This window comes from Dendronephthya gigantea, unplaced genomic scaffold, assembly GCF_004324835.1.
Source record: "Dendronephthya gigantea isolate DGI-Jeju-01 unplaced genomic scaffold, DenGig_1.0 000181F, whole genome shotgun sequence".
NCBI lineage: Eukaryota > Metazoa > Cnidaria > Anthozoa > Malacalcyonacea > Nephtheidae > Dendronephthya > Dendronephthya gigantea.
The window spans coordinates 76,075-96,208 of NW_021163191.1; the positions used below are offsets into that span (position 1 = coordinate 76,075).

Below are 20,134 nucleotides of genomic sequence, written 5' to 3' on the forward strand. Positions count from 1 at the left end.
ACTTTTTCTCTTTTTCCGCGCAAGGTTCATTGATGCCATATCTTGCGTTGTATTACAAGCAGTTGCGTTTGTCTGCAGCCGAAGCTGGAGTTGTCTCCGGCGCCAAGATGTACCTCGCGTTTCTAATCATTCCTTTGTGGAGTATGTTGGTCGATAAATTCAAAGTCGGAAAGCTTGTGTTTATCATGTCGGCCACCGCATTAATGGCGACAATGTTAATCATATCCATGGCCCCAGCCAATATTTGCATGGCGAGACAGGACAGAACACGTAGAGACGGTCTAGCCAACGTCTATAGCCCTTCTTCTATGTACAACGTGGGCGACGTAAACACTGAATTCGGATCAACATATCTTTCAGAACCAGAAATTGAAGATCAAACCTTAATGCTTTTGTCGAAAACTGGATCTTTCGGCCACACCGAGCTATTTATTTTTCTATTACTCGTTACAATTTGTGGGACGTTATTTTCCTGTCCTTGCCTCAGCCTGGCCGACTCGGCAACAATGGACCTTCTCGCGAGGAACTCTGAAACCCACAAATACGGCAATCAGCGACTATTCGGTTCTATTGGTAACGGTTTAGCTGCGTTTATCGTAGGGGCGTCAATCAGTCAAACGGACCTATGCCCTGGCGAAGAGAGAAAGGTGAATTATTATTGGTGTTTTTATACTTTTGCCGTGTTTATGTTTCTTTCAATCATTGCCGGCAGCAGATTGCAGTTCAACTCGAGAACTGATTCAAAGCAAGCAACCACCAGAGTTTGTGCATCCCTACGTCACGTACTAGTAAACGCGAACTACCTTATATTTCTTTTCACCGTCTTCTTTGATGGTATGGCCATGTCATTTATCGAAGCTTTTCTGTTTTGGTTTCTCAAAGATCTTGGAGGCACACAGTTTTTGTTTAGTGTTATAACCGCAGTGAACTGCTCCGTAGAAGTGCTTGTGTATTTCTTTTCATCGTATTTGATAAAACGTCTGGGGAGTGTTCGCGTGCTTTGCATTGGATTGTTGTGTTACACTGTGCGATTTTCATTTTATGCATGCATGGTAAAACCATGGCTTGTTCTCGTCGTTGAACCGTTGTCTGGCATCACAACTGCGGCTCTGTGGGCTGCTATTATGTCTCACGTGGGCGTCACTGCAGCTAAAGATTCGGCAATCACACTTCAGGGTAAGTTTCTTTTATCACTGTTAAATCTGGACTAATTCCGGACTTTAGAATAACTTGGAAACGTGGTTTTTACGCATGACAGTTTCGAGTTTGGAAAATGTATTTAATGTAAAATACACTGAATGAATTAAATTACAGCCGTGCAACAGTTGCCAGTTTGTATCATAGTTATCATAATATCGGGCAACATAATGTGATTACAACGCTTGTGACTGTGGACAAAACTGTAATCCATTCTATTTGTTTTGAAAATAATTATTATTTTTTAGGAGTAATTCATTCCCTTCGCTGGGGCCTGGGTCATGGATCTGGCTCTGTTTTAGGAGGAATTCTGGTACATACTATTGGACCTAGAAACACGTTCGCCCTTTTTGCCATTATTAGTGCCATAAACTTCTTAATTTATATGCTCGTTTTATACTGTTGCCGAGAAAATAAAAAACAAAGGCAAGATGAAGATTTGTTACAGAATGACTTGAAAGAATAAGAATAATGCTTTCACACACACTGATTCCTGGGTAACTGCATCAAGTGTACCTAGATTAGGTTAGCAAGATCGGCTAGTACATATTGTATCCGAAAAATTATATATAGCTTCATACACTGATAAGATAATTGATTGCCATCAGTTTAAACATGTAAACATTTAACTCTGAGCGCTAAAGGGATGATGGGTTGTGACATGTTATGTGTGTAGGTCTAGCCACATTTCCAAGTCAGTAATTTCCAAGTCATTTGCTCTTGTGTAGGTCTAGCCACATTTCCAAGTCTGTAACAAATGTAGATAGCAAAAAAACTATATCATCTCTCGCGTCTTGCAAGCATTGAGTTTTCGTTTACTAAGTTTTAATTTGGAAGAACAAGCTTTTTTAATATTACATAAATGTTATGTGATATAAAAATTATAGAAGATATTTATTACATATATCATATCATGGTAATATGCATGACTATGTAATGTTGTGGAAGTAAAAACAAGACTGCTTACTGCGTTACAATCCCATGAACTCCATCAAAAATCCGAGGTAAAGTGCAATAAATAAAAACATCAAATACTTGGAATTCCTTAGCGCTTGGAGGCCAACTCCCAAACCCACTTTCTTTTTCTCGGCCTTTTTGTCATCGCTGAATTTGAACTTTGTCGCAATAACGAGAGCGGTAGTCATCAAACCTGCGAAGGTGTAAAAGCACGGAATAAAATCAACGACCTCCACTCGCCGGTTTTTGTCACATTTATGAGTCGTTCTGAGCGCTGCTCTACCACAGATGCGTTCAACCCCCAGCCGATCGAACCATTTAATCTTTGCCGGCATGCTATATTTATAAGTATTTGGTCCTAACAACTGCATCGTTGCTGTATCTACCAATGCCAGCGATGGGGACGAAATCAGTGTTCCAATGAATGTTATTATAAACAACGTTATAAAACATATCTCGCTATTTACGTCTACGTCTATAATCTCTATAACTTCTATAATAAGCTGGCACCACTACGTGGTATTCTTATTGCAACATATCTACTAATACATGCATGCAAGCAATATCTATCCCCCTTTCCTCTTGCTCATCGCTTCTTCGGCTATACCAACAACTGCACCAAACCTGGTACAATCATAAGTGTTTAACAGCATTTAACAGCTAATAATGGAAGAATTTCGACTGAATCGTATAATTATGTGTCATGGTTAAATATACCGCAGCTGTAGCGAATTAAGTTTGCTAATAAAATAAAGCAGGTACAGCATTGTTTAGAAAGGATCAAGAATTACTATTCACTCCGTTTTTCTTTTCATTCTACCACGAGGATACCCGTTTTGACTAGACAGGTACAATATCCTTTATTTGCATACGTCAAGCCGCTATGAGAAGCGTTGAAGGCTGAAATACGATACTGTAAATTGTTCGCTTTTTCCTTTAAGAAATACGAAAATGTACATCTAAGTACACGCCAGTATTCTACCGTCTCAGCACAGCTAAACGCTTGTTGCGCAAGTTGAATGTGCCGGTAGATTTGTTTGAAAATGATGACTGAAGTTGACCATGATGACGATGAAGTCGTGACATTATTGGAAAAAAAGGAAAGTGAGAACAAGCGATGGAAGAATGATGGCTGCATACGAACTCAATTTATTGCTCCAAAACTATTCTACTTTTTCTTTTTTTCCGCGCAAGGTTCATTGATGCCATATCTTGCGTTGTATTACAAACAGTTGCGTTTGTCTGCAGCCGAAGCTGGAGTTGTCTCCGGAGCCAAGATGTACGCCGCGTTTCTAATCATTCCTTTGTGGAGTATGTTGGTCGATAAATTCAAAGTCGGAAAGCTTGTGTTTATCATGTCGTCTACAGCATTAATGGCGACAATGTTAATCATATCCATGGCCCCAGCTAATATTTGCATGACGAGACATGACAGAACACGTAGAGACGGTCTAGCCAACGATGTTCCAGTCTTCAACTATAGCCCTTCTATGTACAACGTAGGCGACGTAAACACTGAATTCGGATCAAGATATCTTTCAGAACCAGAAATTGAAGATCAAACCTTGATGCTTTCGTCAAAAACTGGATCTTTCGGCCACACCGAGCTATTTATTTTTTTTTTAATCGTCACAATTTGTGGGACGTTATTTTCCTGTCCTTGCCTCAGCCTGGCCGACTCGGCAACAGTCGACCTTCTCGCGAGGAATTCTGAAACCCACAAATACGGCAATCAGCGACTATTCGGTTCTATTGGTAACGGTTTAGCTGCGTTTATCGTAGGGGCGTCAATCAGTCAAACGGACTTATGCCCTGGTGAAGAGAGAAAGGTGAATTATTATTGGTGTTTTTATACTTTTGCCGTGTTTATGTTTCTTTCAATCATTGCCGGCAGCAGATTGCAGTTCAACTCGAGAACTGATTCAAAGCAAGCAACCACCAGAGTTTGTGCATCCCTACGTCACGTACTAGTAAACGCGAACTACCTTATATTTCTTTTCACCGTCTTCTTTGATGGTATGGCCATGTCATTTATCAAAGCTTTTCTGTTTTGGTTTCTCAAAGATCTTGGAGGCACACAGTTTTTGTTTAGTGTTATAACCGCAGTGAACTGCTCCGTAGAAGTGCTTGTGTATTTCTTTTCATCGTATTTGATACAACGTCTGGGGAGTGTTCGCGTGCTTTGCATTGGATTGTTGTGTTACACTGTGCGATTTTCATTTTATACGTGCATGGTAAAACCATGGCTTGTTCTCGTCGTTGAACCGTTGTCTGGCATTACCACTGCGGCTCTGTGGGCTGCTATTATGTCTCACGTGGGCGACACAGCAGCAAAAGATTCAGCATTCACACTTCAGGGTAAGTTGCTTTTATCACTGTTAAATCTGGACTAATTCCGGACTTTAATTCCGGACAGTTCCGATTTTGGAAAAATGTATTTAATGTAAAATACACTGAATGAATTAGATTACAGCCGTGCAACAGTTGGTATCATAGTTATCATAATATTGGGTAACATAATGTGATTTTAACGCATGTGACTGTGGACAAAACTGTTATCCATCTGTTCGTTTTCAAGATAATTATTTTTTTTTAGGAGTAATTCATTCCCTTCACTGGGGCCTAGGCCATGGATCTGGCTCTGTATTAGGAGGTATTCTGGTACATAATATTGGACCTAGAAACACGTTCGCCCTTTTTGCCATTATTAGTGCCATGAACTTCTTAATTTATATACTCGTTATATACTGTTACCGAGAAAATAAAAAACAAAAGCAAGATGAAGATTTGTTACAGAATGACTTGAAAGAATAAGAATAATGCTTTCACACACACTGATTCCTGAGTCACTGCATCAAGTGTACCTAGATTAGGTTAGCAAGATCCGCTAGAACATATTATATCCCAAAATTATAACTTTTATGTGGCTTTATACACTGAAAAGATAATTGATTGCCATCAGTTTAAACATGTAAACAGTTGACTCTGAGCGCTAAAGGAATGATGGGTTGTATCATGTTATGTGTGTAGGTGTAGCCACATTTTCAAGTCACTAATTTCCAAGTCATTTGCTCTTGTGTAGGTCTAGCCACATTTCCAAGTCAGTAACAAGTCTAGATAGCAAAAAAACTATATCATCTCTCGCGGCTTGCGAGCATTGAGTTTTCGTTTAATAAGTTTTAATTTGGAAGAATAAGTGTTACGTGATATAAAAATTATAGAAGATATATATTACATACTGATTATATCATGGTAATATTACTATGTAGCTAATGTTGTGGAAGCAAAAACAAGACTGCTTACTGCCTTACAATCCCACGAACTCTCGTGTAGATGCATGGGAAAAGTTGAAAAACGACTTATGAATTCGTGTGTTTATTTCATTACATATCACTATAGAAGTAAAGAATTCTATTGGACTAAATAATTGCTTACATGCAGTGTTGCTACTGAAAGGGCCTTGCAAAGCTTTTTGTTTACCTAAGATATATAGATATTGATGAGAAATTAGATTTAATACTAAAATCCTAGCTATAACTACACTTATTCTGGTAGCAAAGTTAGTGGGATATAAATATATCAATTCTTTTCATCTATTTTCGTCTTCTCGGGGGATCCAGTGTAGCCATTCTCAAGTATTACTTCTTCTGCATCTCCAATTGAAGAACTTTCGTCAATACTTTCATAACAACTACCTTCCGGTTCTTTACCAAACGTATCGATCAAGATGTATACTAATAGAATAATTATGCACAATACGCCAAATATCACGAAAGTGACTGGAGCGCCAAATCTATGAACTAATATTCCTCCGATGATCTCTCCGGCACCATATCCCAGACCCCAATGCACACCATGAAGAATGCATTGCATTGTGGTCTTCGCACCAGGCTGGGAGTTTTGACTAACATAAGATAAGCAAGCTGCCCATACTGCAGCGGTCGTTATGCCTGGAAGGATTTCTACGGGCAGCACGTACCAGGGGTTCTTGATGAATGCGTAGTACAGCAAGCGCACCGAGTAACATATTAATCCTAGGTACAAGACCCTAGCATGGCCTATGCACTTTATCAGTCTGGAGGAGAGAAAGTACATGCTTACTTCGGCACCGCAGTTGACGGCCGAAATGACACTGAACAATAATTGTGGTCCCCCGAGATCTTTTAAATGCCAGAATAGAAATGTCTTAATAAACGCCATCAAAAATCCGAGGTAAAGTGCAGTGAATAAAAACATCAAATACTTGGAGTTCCTAAGTGCTTGGAGGCCAACCCGCAAACCCACTTTCTTTTTCTCGGTCTTTTTGTCATCGCTGAATTTGAACTTTGTCGCAATAACGAGAGCGGTAGTCATTAAACCTGCAAAGGTGTAAAAGCACGGAATAAAATCAACCACCTCCACTCGCCGGTTTTTGTCGCATTTATGAGTCGTTCTGAGCGCTGCTCCAACCACAGATGCGCCCAACCCCCAGCCGATCGAACCAGTTAATCTTTGCATGCCATATTTATGAGTATTTGGTCCTAACAACTGCATCGTTGCTGTATCTACCAATGCCAGCGATGGGGACGAAATCAGTGTTCCAATGAATGTTATTATAAACAACGTTATAAAACATTTCTCGCTATCAACGTATGTGCCCTCCATCGCTTTGAAATTTGTGAGTACATTGAGGGGCCACGGATTTCCTTCGGTGAATGCGTTATCGATAACTTTCCGATATTTATCTTTGTTATCCTCGACCATTTTATCAATTTCGGGTTCCGCCATTTCTGAGTCTAAGTCAGTGACCCTGTTTATCTTCTCCGTGTCATTACATAGCTTGTGAGTTATAATCCGACGGTGAACTGGAGGCGGAACGAGGCATATTGCAAATGTTGCTATGATCAAGGCAATAAGAGATGCTATTAAAACTAGGCGACTTTTATTGAATCGATCAACGATCGCTCCCCATAGAGGTATTACCAGAAAGTTGACGAACGGTTTCAAGCCCATAAGGATTCCTACTTGGGTCGGTGTAAGAAGAAGTTGCTTGAAGTAAAGAGCCAAATATGGTAGGAGAGAACCCCATCCGGAAAAAAAGAAAAAGTAAAAGAGTTTTGGGACTAAGAGCGGCCGGTTCACTCTTGGACAACATTTTTTACCACCGTCATTTTCATTTCCATCAACATCTTCCTCTTTGCTCTCCGTTTCCATAATTTCTACGTTATTTTTCGCTTTTCATTTTCCCGTATTCCTATAGTCATGAAAATCAATTTTATGTGTAAACTTTACGGGGTTTCATTTCCTTAATTTAAGGAACATGGCCGACATGTTTATGAACTGAATTAATAATAAGTTTTTATTTCAAATTCGGCTGGACACACAAGCCACCTGGCGAACAGTACCTATTTGATATGAAAACTGCTATGCGTGACTAGTTTGACTCGGCGTATATATTAAAATTGCCCGCAAACAGGCAGGTAGAATAATTTTAATCTATTTTCAAACTCGGACGAAAAAGGAGGCGAAAGGTTTTGTAGGACATTCTTTTTGCAGCTAAAGGAAATTCAGCTGTAGATCTTTAACTCTGCCAGAATATAAACCTCAGGCGCGTTTTATGAATGGATACTACTAGTATGATTGACAGAAGCGATATCAACACCAAAATTTATCATGCTTGATAACCGAATGCCTTCTCAGTTTACTTAACGTTGATTGCCTCTCGATAAGGTCCACATTACACTATGTATTTGGCCTATCATTCTACTTTCAGTCACGTGATGCCAATTGAAAATCCTATCGCTATAGTAACATTACATCCAATACTCTGAAACTGATAATCGTTGAATATGATATTATTTACGTTTATCATAACTTTTGTACCTTTTAAGGCACTTACGTTTAGGAGTGACAGCCAAATAGAAGCAAAAACAATAACTACCGTATGACCATGAATATATTTTTACCTATCTCTATCACTGCACCATAGACTGTCTACAGACAAACAGACAGGGAGATATATTATAGACTGACAGATATATTTTAGAGACAGACAGATGTTTCAAGCAGGAACATAGTTATCCAGCATGATTTAATGGTTCGAATGGTTCATTTTGGAACATCGTGTACACCTGTTGATCATCAACAGTCCTTGTCCTATGAATAGAGCTCAACTAACATGTCTGCAGGTACCGGGAAACTTTCGATCCTCAGATGGCTGTTATGCTTCCCTGACCTTGAAGCAGACAAATAATTTAATAAGTTAAAATTACCCTTCAGCAAGAGAAATGGGTTGGTTAAAATAATACCTTTTGTGTCGGGAAAGAATTTTATTCTTGCGTCATGGTAATGAGTGGGAGGAAGGACGAGATTGTTGAACTACTGGAGCCTGAGACGGAAGACGAATCTGTAAATATTGACAAGAACGTGACAGACAGAATTCCAAACAATGATACAGGATGTTGCTCAGGAACAGATAAACAACTTCTCGTTTCAAAATTATTCTATTTATTTTTCTTTTCGGCTTTCGGTTGTGTGGCTCCGTACTTAGCGTTATACTTCAAACAGATATTCATCTCGCCTCGTCAACTTGGGATTATCGTATCAGTTCGTTCCTTCGTTCAGTTTATATTTGCGCCTATATTAAGCGCTTTAGCCGAGCGCTACAATAAACGACTTCTAGTAATACTTGTTGCTGTTCTGGCTTATACTGCATGTTATTTGACAATACCATTTATTCCGTCTGACGAGAAACCTCCGGCATGTCAAACGAAGACAATACCAAAACAAGATGGCGTCGACATTCCGTTAAACACGAGTGCTCCGTTGTCTTCATTTTCCAAACTGAATGAGATATCCATGTCTGTAAATCCACCCAGAGGCGACGAAGAAGAGGATTATTACTATTTACCATGGTCATTGTTTTATGCACCTCCAGTGGACAAAAAGAAATTAGAAAGGAATCACAAATCTGTTAAACTCTCGGTGACTGACGTAAATAAACATTTGTCGGATACGTCGCCTCTGTATCTTTCTATTCTTCTGGCTGTTACAATAGGTTATATATTTGGCTCTCCAGCTCAAACACTGGCTGATATCGCTACCCTGCAGTCACTAGGTGCTGGCCGCTCACATGAGTATGGAAGACAAGCACTTTTTGGGTCTGTCGGTTATGGACTTGTGTCATTTATTGTTGGAGCTTCCGTGAGCGAACTGAAGATTAAGAATCCTTGTAGCGGTTCTATGGACACGAACTTCTTGCCTTGTTTTATATGCTTTGGGGTTCTTATGGTCATGTGCTTTTTTGTATCAACATGTTTTCGTTTTCGTGTCCGCGAAGAGGAAGAATCAAAAAAGGTTCCCAGCGATGGAAAGAAAAGGAACGAGATAACATTCGATTCCATTGTGTTTATTTTTGTAGTATTTTTCTGTGGAAGTGCCTCCGGATTCATTGGAACATTCTTGCTTTGGCACATTCATGAATTGGGCGGTCCTCAGCTATTGTTTAGTTTTGTTAGCCTGTTCAATTCATCGGCAGAGGTCCTCATATACCATATCTCCCATCGGCTCGTGACTGCCCTTGGCTATTGCCGCGTCATATACTTGGGTCTAATATGTTATGGAATTCGTTTCTTTTATTACTCTTATTGTGAAAGACCTTGGCTATTCCTACCTATCGAGTTAACTCACGGAATCACGTCTGCGGCCGTTTGGTCAGCGTTTGTGTATTACGTCAGCAATGATTCAGGGAACCCCACGACACTTCAGGGCGTTGTCAGTGGAGTGTATGGTGGACTGGGTTACGCTGCAGGGGGGTTGGTTGGGGGGATTTTGGTTCACGAGTTGGGGACAAGTGCAGCATTTCTTATGTTTGGCGAAGCGTGCTTGGTTGTCTTATGCTTGTTTATTGTAACTAATATAATTATGGAAAAAAGATCAAAAGAAACTGTTAGCTCTTCAGACGAAAGCGAAACTGAAAAAGAAAAAAAAGAAAACGTAAATTAATATGAAATGCCGACAACATAGATAATGAAATTAGATATCATGCAGATGCACAATTTTTATATACACTGCCATGCAGTGCTTTTATAAATCATAGGTAGGATATAGCATTATAATTAACATAAATGTTTCTAAAAAGGTGTACGCAGGGGTCGGATTGCCATCCTCCCTCACCGCTCCACAGCCTTTAAGCTAAGAAAATATATTTCAGATTAGATTTTTCTTTTCATTTGTTTAAAAAATTGTTTCATCAACATTTTTTTCCCTTTTTGATTAGATATCCATGAGGATATATGAAAAAATACAAAGCAGACCATAACCGATAACAATTCGCAATCATGCACCTCTCGCTTTTTCACTTTGTACCGTATAACTGGAAAAAACTGAATTTGAGCGACGGTGCAAGACATATATCAGTAATTGAAATGCTTTTTTTTAGGTTTTGTTTTTGAACATCTTTCCTAAAACGTCAGTATAGTCACGAGCAAGACTCGCTGATGGATTTTGCTAATCATTGCCACCTGCTAGTACATTACGGTTGAACAGCTTCCTGTTTGAATTTCCACTGATCAAAGTAATATATCGGATTAAAACCTTTTATAATTAAAAGATATTCTACGCCGGAGATTGATTGTATGAATTTCGATTGAAATCCAAGATGAAAGTCGTAGCTGCGACAGTGTGAAATGAACTGGAGGTATTTTTTTCGTTTGTTTACATTTTGAGTTCATTTGCTCTCGCGATAAATTTCGTGTCGATTAATATCGTCAAACATAGATAACAATCTATGGTGAAATTGGCTGTGTCTTTTAATATTATTAATCTTTTTCTCCGTGGGATACGAGGATGTTAATGGCATTTAATTTTCCAGTGTTTCGGTTACAATATTTGTTCTTCAGATTATGGGAAGAGGGTAAGGGTTACAAACTCTGTCCTCTTTAACAATTAAGTGCAAATTTTCACATTTTCCTGGACCAAACAGTCATTCTAAAAGCTGTTAAAGACCAAACAACAATATTATAGATAAATAACTAGATGATTTGAACCTCGACTTGGCTGCATCGCAATCATGATAGTGAATTAATAGTGATATCCCTGTTTAATAATTTACCACAGCGTTATTCGTAAATTCTTTACTTAAAATTAAAGTCAATCTCATCCAGGTAACAATATTTGAAGGAAATGAGTCCGCTGAGTTTGCTGCTGATCGTCTACCAACTATTAATAATTGTCTGGGGTAAGCGAATAATCCATGTAGAAATTACTGTTTAATTAAACCAGTTATGGTACGCGTAGGCAGGTTATCATCTCATTCGTATCTCTCTTCGGAATCATTCGAAACTTCGCTGCCTGGATCATTCGAAAGCCGCCTTAAATTTATTCGACTAAATGTAGAATTTCTTTCTTTCCGATATTTCAGGAAAGCACCTTCCTTTGAAGAATGATAATAAACGGAAAGCTTACCCAAGGCAAATGATTATCCCGAACAAATTTATCCCAATGCTGAAGCAGTCTGCGCTGTTCAAGGCCCGATCTTCGTCTAATGATTTGTCCAACTTCTTAAAGCGAAAGTCCCACAACGAAGTGACTGGCAAAACCAGGCAAAATTTGATGAGCGCAATGGGAATGGATTCAGGGCCTTCCCAGGAGGAGGGTGGCATGGGAATCGGTGGAATGGGACCCGGAGGAATGGGCCAAGGGGGAATGGGATCTATGGGTGCTATGGGTGCTATGGGCGGAGGGATGCCAAATATGGCTGCTATGGGTGGAAGTGAAGGAATGGGTTCAGATAATGGAGGTGGTGGCCTTGAAGATGCAGCTAAAATGGCTGGTATGGGAGGACAAGGTGGTATAAGTGATCAAATGAGTGCTTTGAATAACATGGGTGGGATACCCAATTCGCAGGGAGGTTCCAATCCTTTAGCAGGACTCATGGGTGGGAACAATGAAATGAATCCTATGAACAATGGTGGATCCGAGGGAATGATGTCTGATTCCAACCAGCCTCCTGCTGGAGATCCAATGGGAACTTTAAAATCGATGTTAGATACTCAAGGGACTAATGCTGCCTTAGGAACTAACGCGGAAGCATTTGGACCAGGTGGTTCGGCGAACACAAATGTTTTAGCGATGTTGAATCAAATTGTTGGGAAAGAAATGCCTGGAGATTCTCCAGTTGATCCCAGCTCTAAGCAACAACAAATGTGGGATCAATTGCAGAATAAATTCAGCAACGCAAGAGAAGCAGTGCAGCCATATCTTGATACAAGTGATTCTAAAAGTTCGGCCGGACCACAGCAGGCGGATGCACCTCCTACCCCTCCGACCAATAATAATCCCCCTCCTGCCTCGAGTTCCTCTCGTCCAGAGACTCCCAGCCTTAACCAAACCACACCTACTCCTGTTTACAACTTGACAGGCCTTGCCAGAGCGAAATCCAGTTCCAATGAAAACGTACAATCGGTTAGTCCGCCTGAGAGTGGTGGAGTGGAAAATTCACCTTCCCACACCACAGCCACTCCGGACGCCAGCGTTACAAGCAGCCATGCGAAAACGTCCAATGCCAACGTCAAGTCAAAAGCATCGAGTCATGAAAATAGTGTAACCAAGGCAACCTCAAATCCTTCAGAAATCGAACTAGATGACGATCAACCGCTTTCTGATGACATGGTGAAATTTCTGAAAGGAGTAAAATTTGTGGTCTCGCAAGAGCCGGGTAACGATATAATATTGGGAAAGAAATTTACCAGTGACGTGTCACCTGCTTCAAGCAGTTTGAAGGAAGAAAACGGAGTAATGAAAAATCTTGTGTCTGAGAACAATATACTAAAAAAAGGTAAAAACAGTATTTCGGTGGAAAAAGGAAACCGAGAAAAAGCAGCAGCTGTAGTGAGAGATCTAAAGGGTGTCGATTTGTCGTACGCTAGGAATGTACTACTCCGGCGCCATGTGACGAATAACGATATTGTCAAATACCAGAAAGCTGCAAGGGTCCTTCAGAGTGCCTCGAAGAAATTAAAGGATCCTATTGCCAAGAAAAGCACTGAAATCGCCATTTCTTCGATTTTGAAAGTTCTTGATTTAGAAAACAAAAAGAAGACTACATCTTCCCCGAAAGATGATCCGCTGACTGGTGGGGACGTGAAAACTGCTCTTTCAGAAAAATATTTTGAAGCTGCTAGAGTTTTAGGAACGGCTTCAAAGAAGCTAGCCGACCCCGTGGCAAAGAAGAGTGCTGAGATAGGGATAGCCTCTATTTTGAAGGTTATTGCGTTGGGAAATTATTCAGTTTCTAAGAAAGATTTTGTTCCCTTACATTACCACAAAAACTACATCGGGAAAATGTATTTTAACCCTGGGCCAAATCGAAAAAGAAATCTAGTCGCAGCGGGCGAAGTGGCTCGTGAATTAACGACAGTATCAAGAAGAAAACCTACGAGTGTCATTAAACATTGAACAGTGAGTACAATCCAGTGTACATCCCTCTATACAGATTGAACAATGGAAAATACAATCAAGTCTTTTGTATTTAGTATGCATAGCGTACGCGTAGCATTCTGATTTGTGTAAAATGTAAAAATGTAAGCAAAGAGTTAAAGGTGGTAAGATGCACTAAAGCTGCGCCTTAAATTCCACTCGTTAACACACTGATTCACAGGCACATGCTTCGACATATAAAATCAATGAACTTTTCTTTTAGGCCACGTTACTAGGCTTTCGCATCACCTGAAGTATATATAGAGTATAGTGAACGTTATCTTGTCTTAATTGATTGGAGACTGAATAAAACACTTGATAGCAACATTATAGTTTGCGGAAGAAAGTGGTTTAGATTATTCCAATCCCAAATTTCAGTAAAAATTACCTATTATTTAACAATTTTCCATTATTTATTATATTTTATGGCGGAAACCTGATCATTTTTGTAGTTCAAATATAGCACGAGTATGTATTTCGCAATTTTCGCGATCATAATAATTCCTTCATCTCAAACGAGGCCGTTGATAAGTCGCCAAGCTGCAATTTATTTACTTCAAAAGACAAATGCTGCAACATGGCATGTAAATCCATTCGTCATTCGGTGCGTGCTGCGAATAAAATATTTTTTAATTAACGTGAAATAATGAATTGAAATAGAAAAATGGACTCTTAATTGAGCTGGATTTTTGTATTAATTACTTAAATTTAGTTGTCGCCACTGTGATAAGAAGGCTTGATCCTTTTGAAACACGAAAAAATAATTTACGTTTTACACCTTTTCCCGGCGTGTTTGATAATTCATTATATCGAATAACGACGGTGTAACCGCAAATGAAAAGCTACGAAAGGGAAACAAGTTGATATTGTCTCTTATTCAAAATGAAGTAAGAAGTGAAAAAAAAAACTATCAAATATACACTAGAATCCATAGCAATGCATGGGGGCACCTGTCGACAAGGGGATATGTTGTAAATTGATTTTTTAATTTTTTTCTACAAATGATGGATTTCTAAGATGATAAGTCTGGTGGACGTACCCGAGGCAAGAAAAGTTATTATGGTATATTCATGATCAAACATGCAGTAGTCATAATAGTCCAGGAAAGTAGAAGATATTTTCCATGTCGGTGTCGGCGTCGCCCTAGACGCCCATAAATTATATACATCGTATGCAGCCCATAAACTAAGGTTTCAACCAAAGCTGAAGGCGGATGTAAAATTTACAAATCTTAAGGACTTCTCTAAAAGCGGATTGCTGAATCCTGATCAGTTTTTAATTGACGTCCATTATTAATCAAATGTCTTCGCAGTGAAGTGTTTAACCTTTTTAATTGAAATGTGGAATCATTTACCCTGCGTGTGTTGGTTTAAGTATATACAGTAGCAAAATAAATACGATTGTTATGTTTCTTTTCATGTTTGCGCTAAGCAAATACAGTCAATTGCAATTTGTTTTACACTTTTTTTCCCTTTTTTTTTATTTTTATATTTCTAAACATACTGTAGACTGAGAATGAGGAAGCAACTCTCAACAAATTTTAAGATGATCTTCGATAGCCCAAATCCGCATGTATATAATATAGTTACTGCGTGATGACAATACGCTTAGTGAAATGATGTAATGTCGATGTTTGTCAAATAGAGACGAAAGTCAATCCTTTCCGTTTTTCATTCGGTCAATTCACCTTATAGAAAATACACAATCTGATAGAGCATTAAAGTCCTAAACCTGTGAATCGGGCACGTTTGAGTATAACGAGTCCGTATATATTTTTTATTTATACTTGAAAGTTTCGTGCATATGTATCATCGCACATCTGCAATTTGACAATGCTTATGAGTGATGCCTGCGTGGAACTTTAGGTTATTAATATATGGTGCCATGTAACTATAAAAATAGATGACTTATAAGACACAGCAGGCAACAAATTGTGCATGATAGCACGTCAGTAGCGTATTCTGTAAACACGCAATTTTTAAAACTTTTTAACTGCATTCATCATGATTGAACCTTCTAATATGATATAACTGAGCCAGACCGCTGTAGGATGACTGGACATCTTTGCGCACGATTGTTGTATTAAGTGTTTTTGTGTGACGCCAGACTGATCTGGCTTTGAACATTTCGAATTTGCCTTCTCCTTATTGACGAATGGGGGAGGGAATAATGTCAGCTATATGTTCAATAATTTGGAATGAAATAAATTGGAATGCTGATTCAGCACCTTGAAAAATCTAGCAAAGTTGCGTGCATGGCCGCGTTGTTTTGTGGCGATAAAAATCAACAATGATTTAGCATGATCCTTGTTATTGCCTGCATGATGTGTTGTGGTTCAAACGAGAAAATACCCTTCAGGGCTGATTCCCACGGAATATCCGAGAAATTGGAGAAAATAAAAAAATCGAAAAAAATCAATGCTATATGCATGCAGCAACAGGAGACATTAAATTGATCGAAAATTCTGATTGATCAGCTGTACTGCCTGTACATTAAAACGGTAGTGATGTTCTGAACAGTTCACTTTTTTGCTGAATTTAAGAATTGAAATACCTGCATGAAACGATTGATTTTGATATCATAGGTTTAGAGCTACGAAAATTTTGTGTCAGTTCATTCAAACGAATGCAAATTGTCTCCAATTAAAATAAACCACTCGCGGCGAAATTACATGATTGTGGGAACAGCGATAACTCGTAAACATTCCCATTGCCCTGATTTAAACCTCATCAAAACTTTGCGATGAAAACATTTTAGGATTTCGGATAATTGGACTTCACGACGCGGGTGAAAGTTTAACGGTTTGCTATATTTAGATTGCATTTTCTTCTCTATTAAAGCAAAACTTAGTTCGGCTAAGAAAAATAAACAGTCGCCGCGCGCAGATGAAGATAATGTTTTCCGCCGATGCTTAAGAAAGTGTAATATCTTCTCATTTCGGGATCGATATGTCAAGCAATTTAAGAGGCGTCCTGCTGTGCCTCTTCTATGTAGTACCCACTTATAAATCCAATTAGCGGTTGTTTTCAAACGGTTAAATGTGTGAAAGTTGTGATGAATATTTGAAGCTTATATTCATGCTATTAGAAAAAAGACGAAATTTTGCGAGTGTGTCGTACGGCAAATTGTTGAAACGTTTAGCACTAGCACTTGGAACAGAATTCGGTCTCTAAGTAGCAATCTTTCGAGTTTCGAGACCACACTATTCCATTATGGCAGCGGATGTAGTAATCTTTCAGTGAAGGCCTTCCACAAAACAGTTGGTCCATGTGCAATATACCCTTCATTCTGTCATTCTGTTTGTGTCATGTATAACATCTTCATATCAAGTAAAACGGTGGAAGACAGCATTGTACATACCCGGCTTCTATCTCAATATTTCTTCTTTCTATTTGAGACACTGTCAGATGTAACGGCTGGGGTAGGGATTTGTAGTGAAGGATATTGTATTTCAACAAAAGCTACTTGGTCGGAATGCTTCCGTCGGGTCTAAATCCATATTTCATAAATATTAAGACAGAATTGGCAGCAGATGGGATGTAATCGTTAGGTAGTTAGGTTATAAAATTCTTGTACTCCCGGTAGACTCTCATAGATCAGACAAAGAAACTGACAGGATTAAAAAATGCACATTCCTGCAGATGAGTAACATGCAGTTCCCGATGGCAAGATTTAACACTGACTATATTTTTCTCTTCTCGCAAGCTAATGGCCAACATACGTTTGCAACATGCTGTCGTTTGTGCATGGCTGCATGTAAAATTCAATTTAGGTTTTTAATCATATGACTGTTCTATATGTTACTTTATCGGGCTGAGAGCAAAGTCATGAACTTTATTTATATCACAGTACAGTGAAAGTTACTACGGTGCTGCGTCGAACAGGGAGATTGATGATATGTGGGCGTCTAGACAAAAAATGTGCTTAATATGTGGGAAATTCTCTTTTCTTTTTAACCTCGTTAAGATATAAAGTTGGCTTTTGTGTGCTGAAAATGTCGAACAAAGTGCAAACAATACCATGATGCAAAATGTGGTTTCTAACAATGCAATAGCTTCGACAGAGCTCAATCAGCGCTTCGCAGTGTTTTTCGTCAATCGTTTTGTCAAAAATTGATTCTCAAAAAGATAAGATATACAGATTGCTCAACATTTTGAAGGCGCCGGTACATTACCTTTCAAAAGCGAAGCAATCTATTCAATTTAGACCAAGAATATTTTATTCAAAGGTAAATTACGTCCGAGTGCAAGTGTGGGAGAAGTCATTTGAGACACAATCTAGCTGTTAATCATATATTTTGAAAAGCAGCTGTTCTTCCAATTGTCTCAAGCAAAACAAACCCCGAGTTTAAGCTAAGCAGCGCTTTTAATTAACACCTCGCCGACATATTATACTTATTACGCGCCTCCCAATCAGTTGTTGGTAAAGCTAACTGCTATTAGAGGGTACGATATCAAGCGAATTTTGATAAATCTTCATTACTCCACCGCTTTCGACTCAGTACGCAACATTAATGTGATTTTCCCCATGGAGTCAAATCTCACAACGAATTTATCGTCCGCACCGGATAATTCCACAGCAACAAGACCTTTCAGCACATCATTCCAGATATGGTCTGGCGTATTTTTCGTGGTGTTGGCTCTAAATTTCATCGGCAACATTTTAGTGGTGGGTTTGATCACCGCAGAGAGGAAGTTTCATAGCACAATGAACTATCTCTTCGTGAACATGGCGTTTTCTGATTTCCTTGCTGGTGTCTTCTCGCTTCTTTGGTACATCGCAAACTACGTCGCCCCGAAATGGAAAAGCGATTGGGTCTGTCGAGTCGTTGCTGCGAATTCCATAACTGTCCTCAGTGGACTTGTGTCCATCTTCACGCTGACAGCCATCACGCTGGAAAGGTATCATGCTATTCTCAAACCCCTGGAGCACAGGATGTCTTGGTCTCGCTTCAGGATCATTCTTCTTGTGATTTGGTCGTTGAGCATCATCTTTTCCCTGCCATATTTTATATTCATACAGTTCGTCGAAGGCGATAGCTCGAAAATATGCATTTTCCTTCTCGGAAAATGGCAACGGCAGCTTCTGACCACCCTGATGTTTAGCTTCATGTATGTTTGCCCGAACATCATCATCTGTGTCGCATATGTGAAGATTGTGAAGTACCTCTGGTGCAATGAAGAGAACAACGAGATGAAAGAGTCCCACAAAGCGTTGCTGCGGTCGCGAAAGAAGATCACAAAATTGCTCGGCTCTGTTTTGATCCTCTTCAATCTTTGCACTTTCCCCAATTTCATTGGTGACTTTATGCTCAGTTTCGGCGCTATCGGGTACGGGCACTGGTTTCCACAAATCGTGTTTCTAATTCAACTTGTGTCAACCTGCGTCAACCCTTTGATATTCTTTGTTCAGAGTAATCAGTTCCGTAAGAGACTTTTGGAAGCAATCTGCTGCAGACTGAAGGCAATAGAACGGTGGTCGACTTTTCGAGGGACAGGAACTTCGACGAAGTCTCAATTACTGTCAATTAACCGCCACGTGCGAACGACATTGTAATGGATTTATACCATCGAGTGGCGTATTCGTATCACTCCATAATATAGTTCTCGTACACATGGAGGTCGAAATCTCACCGCCCTTAAAAAATCCTTGAAAAAATTCTTAAAACTGAAAAGCACTAGAAACTTTCTTTATATCTTTAGGCCCTATGAAACGCTTGAAGAACTTCCTATTATTCCCAAAAATATCAAAAGAGATTTTTAAAGTGGGATGATACTACTATCGCCTACCATGAATTCGAGCTAGCATTAATTTTGCCATGCAATGCAAGGTAAAAAGTGATATCTGTGTTCGGCTGGGGTAAATTTACACATTTGTAATTATTGCAGCATATTAATTTTGTCGATAAATGAATTCGAGCTATTCGGTCTATTTCCAGCTTTTCTCTTCTATTAAGTTGTTTATTTGTGAAATGAATAAAATACCATGTTACTGTATGAACACTTTAGTAACGTGAATGCAAACATGCATCGATGCTGATAGTTGCTCTTTTACCTTACATGGGTGTGGCATGTGTACGAGCATGCGTTGGTCTAAGAATATTGTTGTGAAGAAACCGTTTCACACTTGAAGCGACTTTTAATCATCGTGCATTATGCAGTCAACCATTTTGTAATATTCAACATGTTCCCACGCTAAATATACAGGTAGCATTTAAAGAGATATTGGAAATTATTGACTTTTTCAATAATAGCTTAGAAACTCTTATCGCAAAAGTAAAACGGTATTATGCTACGCGTTATATAGATATACATGCAAAGCTATATAGTATACCTTGTTCATGAAAAAAAAATCCTTTGAATTTTCTCCAAACGTCGCGTATCATTAGAATATTATTAAATGCATAGGATGATCTTATCATGTTATCACTTAGTTATGACTACGAATTTTAAGTTACGTTCTCAATAAATAAAACAGGTATACTGTTAAAAACGAAATAAAGAAAGATAATAAAATTAATTAA

The 20,134-nt window shown here is 39.0% G+C and overlaps 5 protein-coding genes and 1 pseudogene across 8 annotated transcripts in view; 5 read left to right on the forward strand and 1 right to left on the reverse strand.

Annotated features, from left to right (window-relative positions):
• The window catches only part of LOC114538388 (major facilitator superfamily domain-containing protein 6-like), a 1,790-nt gene extending 127 nt beyond the window's left edge, over nt 1-1,663 (forward strand). The window contains exons 2-3 of the mRNA XM_028559567.1: nt 25-1,176; nt 1,446-1,663. Of these exons, the coding sequence (XP_028415368.1) occupies nt 25-1,176; nt 1,446-1,663 (1,370 nt within the window). The remainder of the gene's footprint in view (nt 1-24; nt 1,177-1,445) is intronic.
• Nucleotides 1-14,294, forward strand: part of LOC114538375 (mediator of RNA polymerase II transcription subunit 15-like) — a 25,161-nt gene extending 10,867 nt beyond the window's left edge. The window contains exons 1-3 of one of the 4 annotated variants that reach the window (XM_028559553.1): nt 10,631-10,831; nt 11,298-11,371; nt 11,555-14,294. In XM_028559553.1, coding sequence (XP_028415354.1) covers nt 11,317-11,371; nt 11,555-13,590 — 2,091 coding nt within the window. In that variant the 5' untranslated portion in view covers nt 10,631-10,831; nt 11,298-11,316 and the 3' untranslated portion in view covers nt 13,591-14,294. Of the gene's footprint in view, nt 1-10,630; nt 10,832-11,024; nt 11,048-11,295; nt 11,372-11,554 lie in introns of those variants that run through there. The other 3 variants (XM_028559554.1, XM_028559557.1, XM_028559555.1) reach the window with 3 other exon arrangements.
• On the forward strand, nt 2,991-5,428 carry LOC114538379 (major facilitator superfamily domain-containing protein 6-like). Its single transcript, XM_028559560.1, has 2 exons — nt 2,991-4,512; nt 4,751-5,428. The coding sequence occupies exons 1-2, from the start codon at nt 3,198-3,200 to the stop codon at nt 4,966-4,968; spliced, it is 1,533 nt and encodes a 510-aa protein (XP_028415361.1). The 5' UTR covers nt 2,991-3,197; the 3' UTR covers nt 4,969-5,428.
• Nucleotides 5,666-7,459, reverse strand: LOC114538378 (annotated as a pseudogene).
• On the forward strand, nt 8,282-10,279 carry LOC114538377 (major facilitator superfamily domain-containing protein 6-A-like). The gene has a single exon (XM_028559559.1). The coding sequence runs from the start codon at nt 8,476-8,478 to the stop codon at nt 10,135-10,137; it is 1,662 nt and encodes a 553-aa protein (XP_028415360.1). The 5' UTR covers nt 8,282-8,475; the 3' UTR covers nt 10,138-10,279.
• Nucleotides 14,295-18,064: 3,770 nt separating the features above from the next.
• Nucleotides 18,065-20,111, forward strand: LOC114538368 (substance-P receptor-like). The gene has a single exon (XM_028559544.1). The coding sequence runs from the start codon at nt 18,139-18,141 to the stop codon at nt 19,165-19,167; it is 1,029 nt and encodes a 342-aa protein (XP_028415345.1). The 5' UTR covers nt 18,065-18,138; the 3' UTR covers nt 19,168-20,111.
• The last annotated feature ends 23 nt before the right edge of the window (nt 20,112-20,134 follow it).

Excerpts from the sequence above, each read along its gene's own strand:
- LOC114538379 (XM_028559560.1), top strand. The coding sequence starts at position 3,198 with ATGATGACTGAAGTTGACCATGATGACGATGAAGTCGTGACATTATTG. Across the intron at positions 4,513-4,750 it reads TTCAGCATTCACACTTCAGG|GAGTAATTCATTCCCTTCAC; the intron begins GTAAGTTGCTTT and ends ATTTTTTTTTAG.
- LOC114538377 (XM_028559559.1), top strand. The coding sequence starts at position 8,476 with ATGGTAATGAGTGGGAGGAAGGACGAGATTGTTGAACTACTGGAGCCT.
- LOC114538368 (XM_028559544.1), top strand. The coding sequence starts at position 18,139 with ATGGAGTCAAATCTCACAACGAATTTATCGTCCGCACCGGATAATTCC.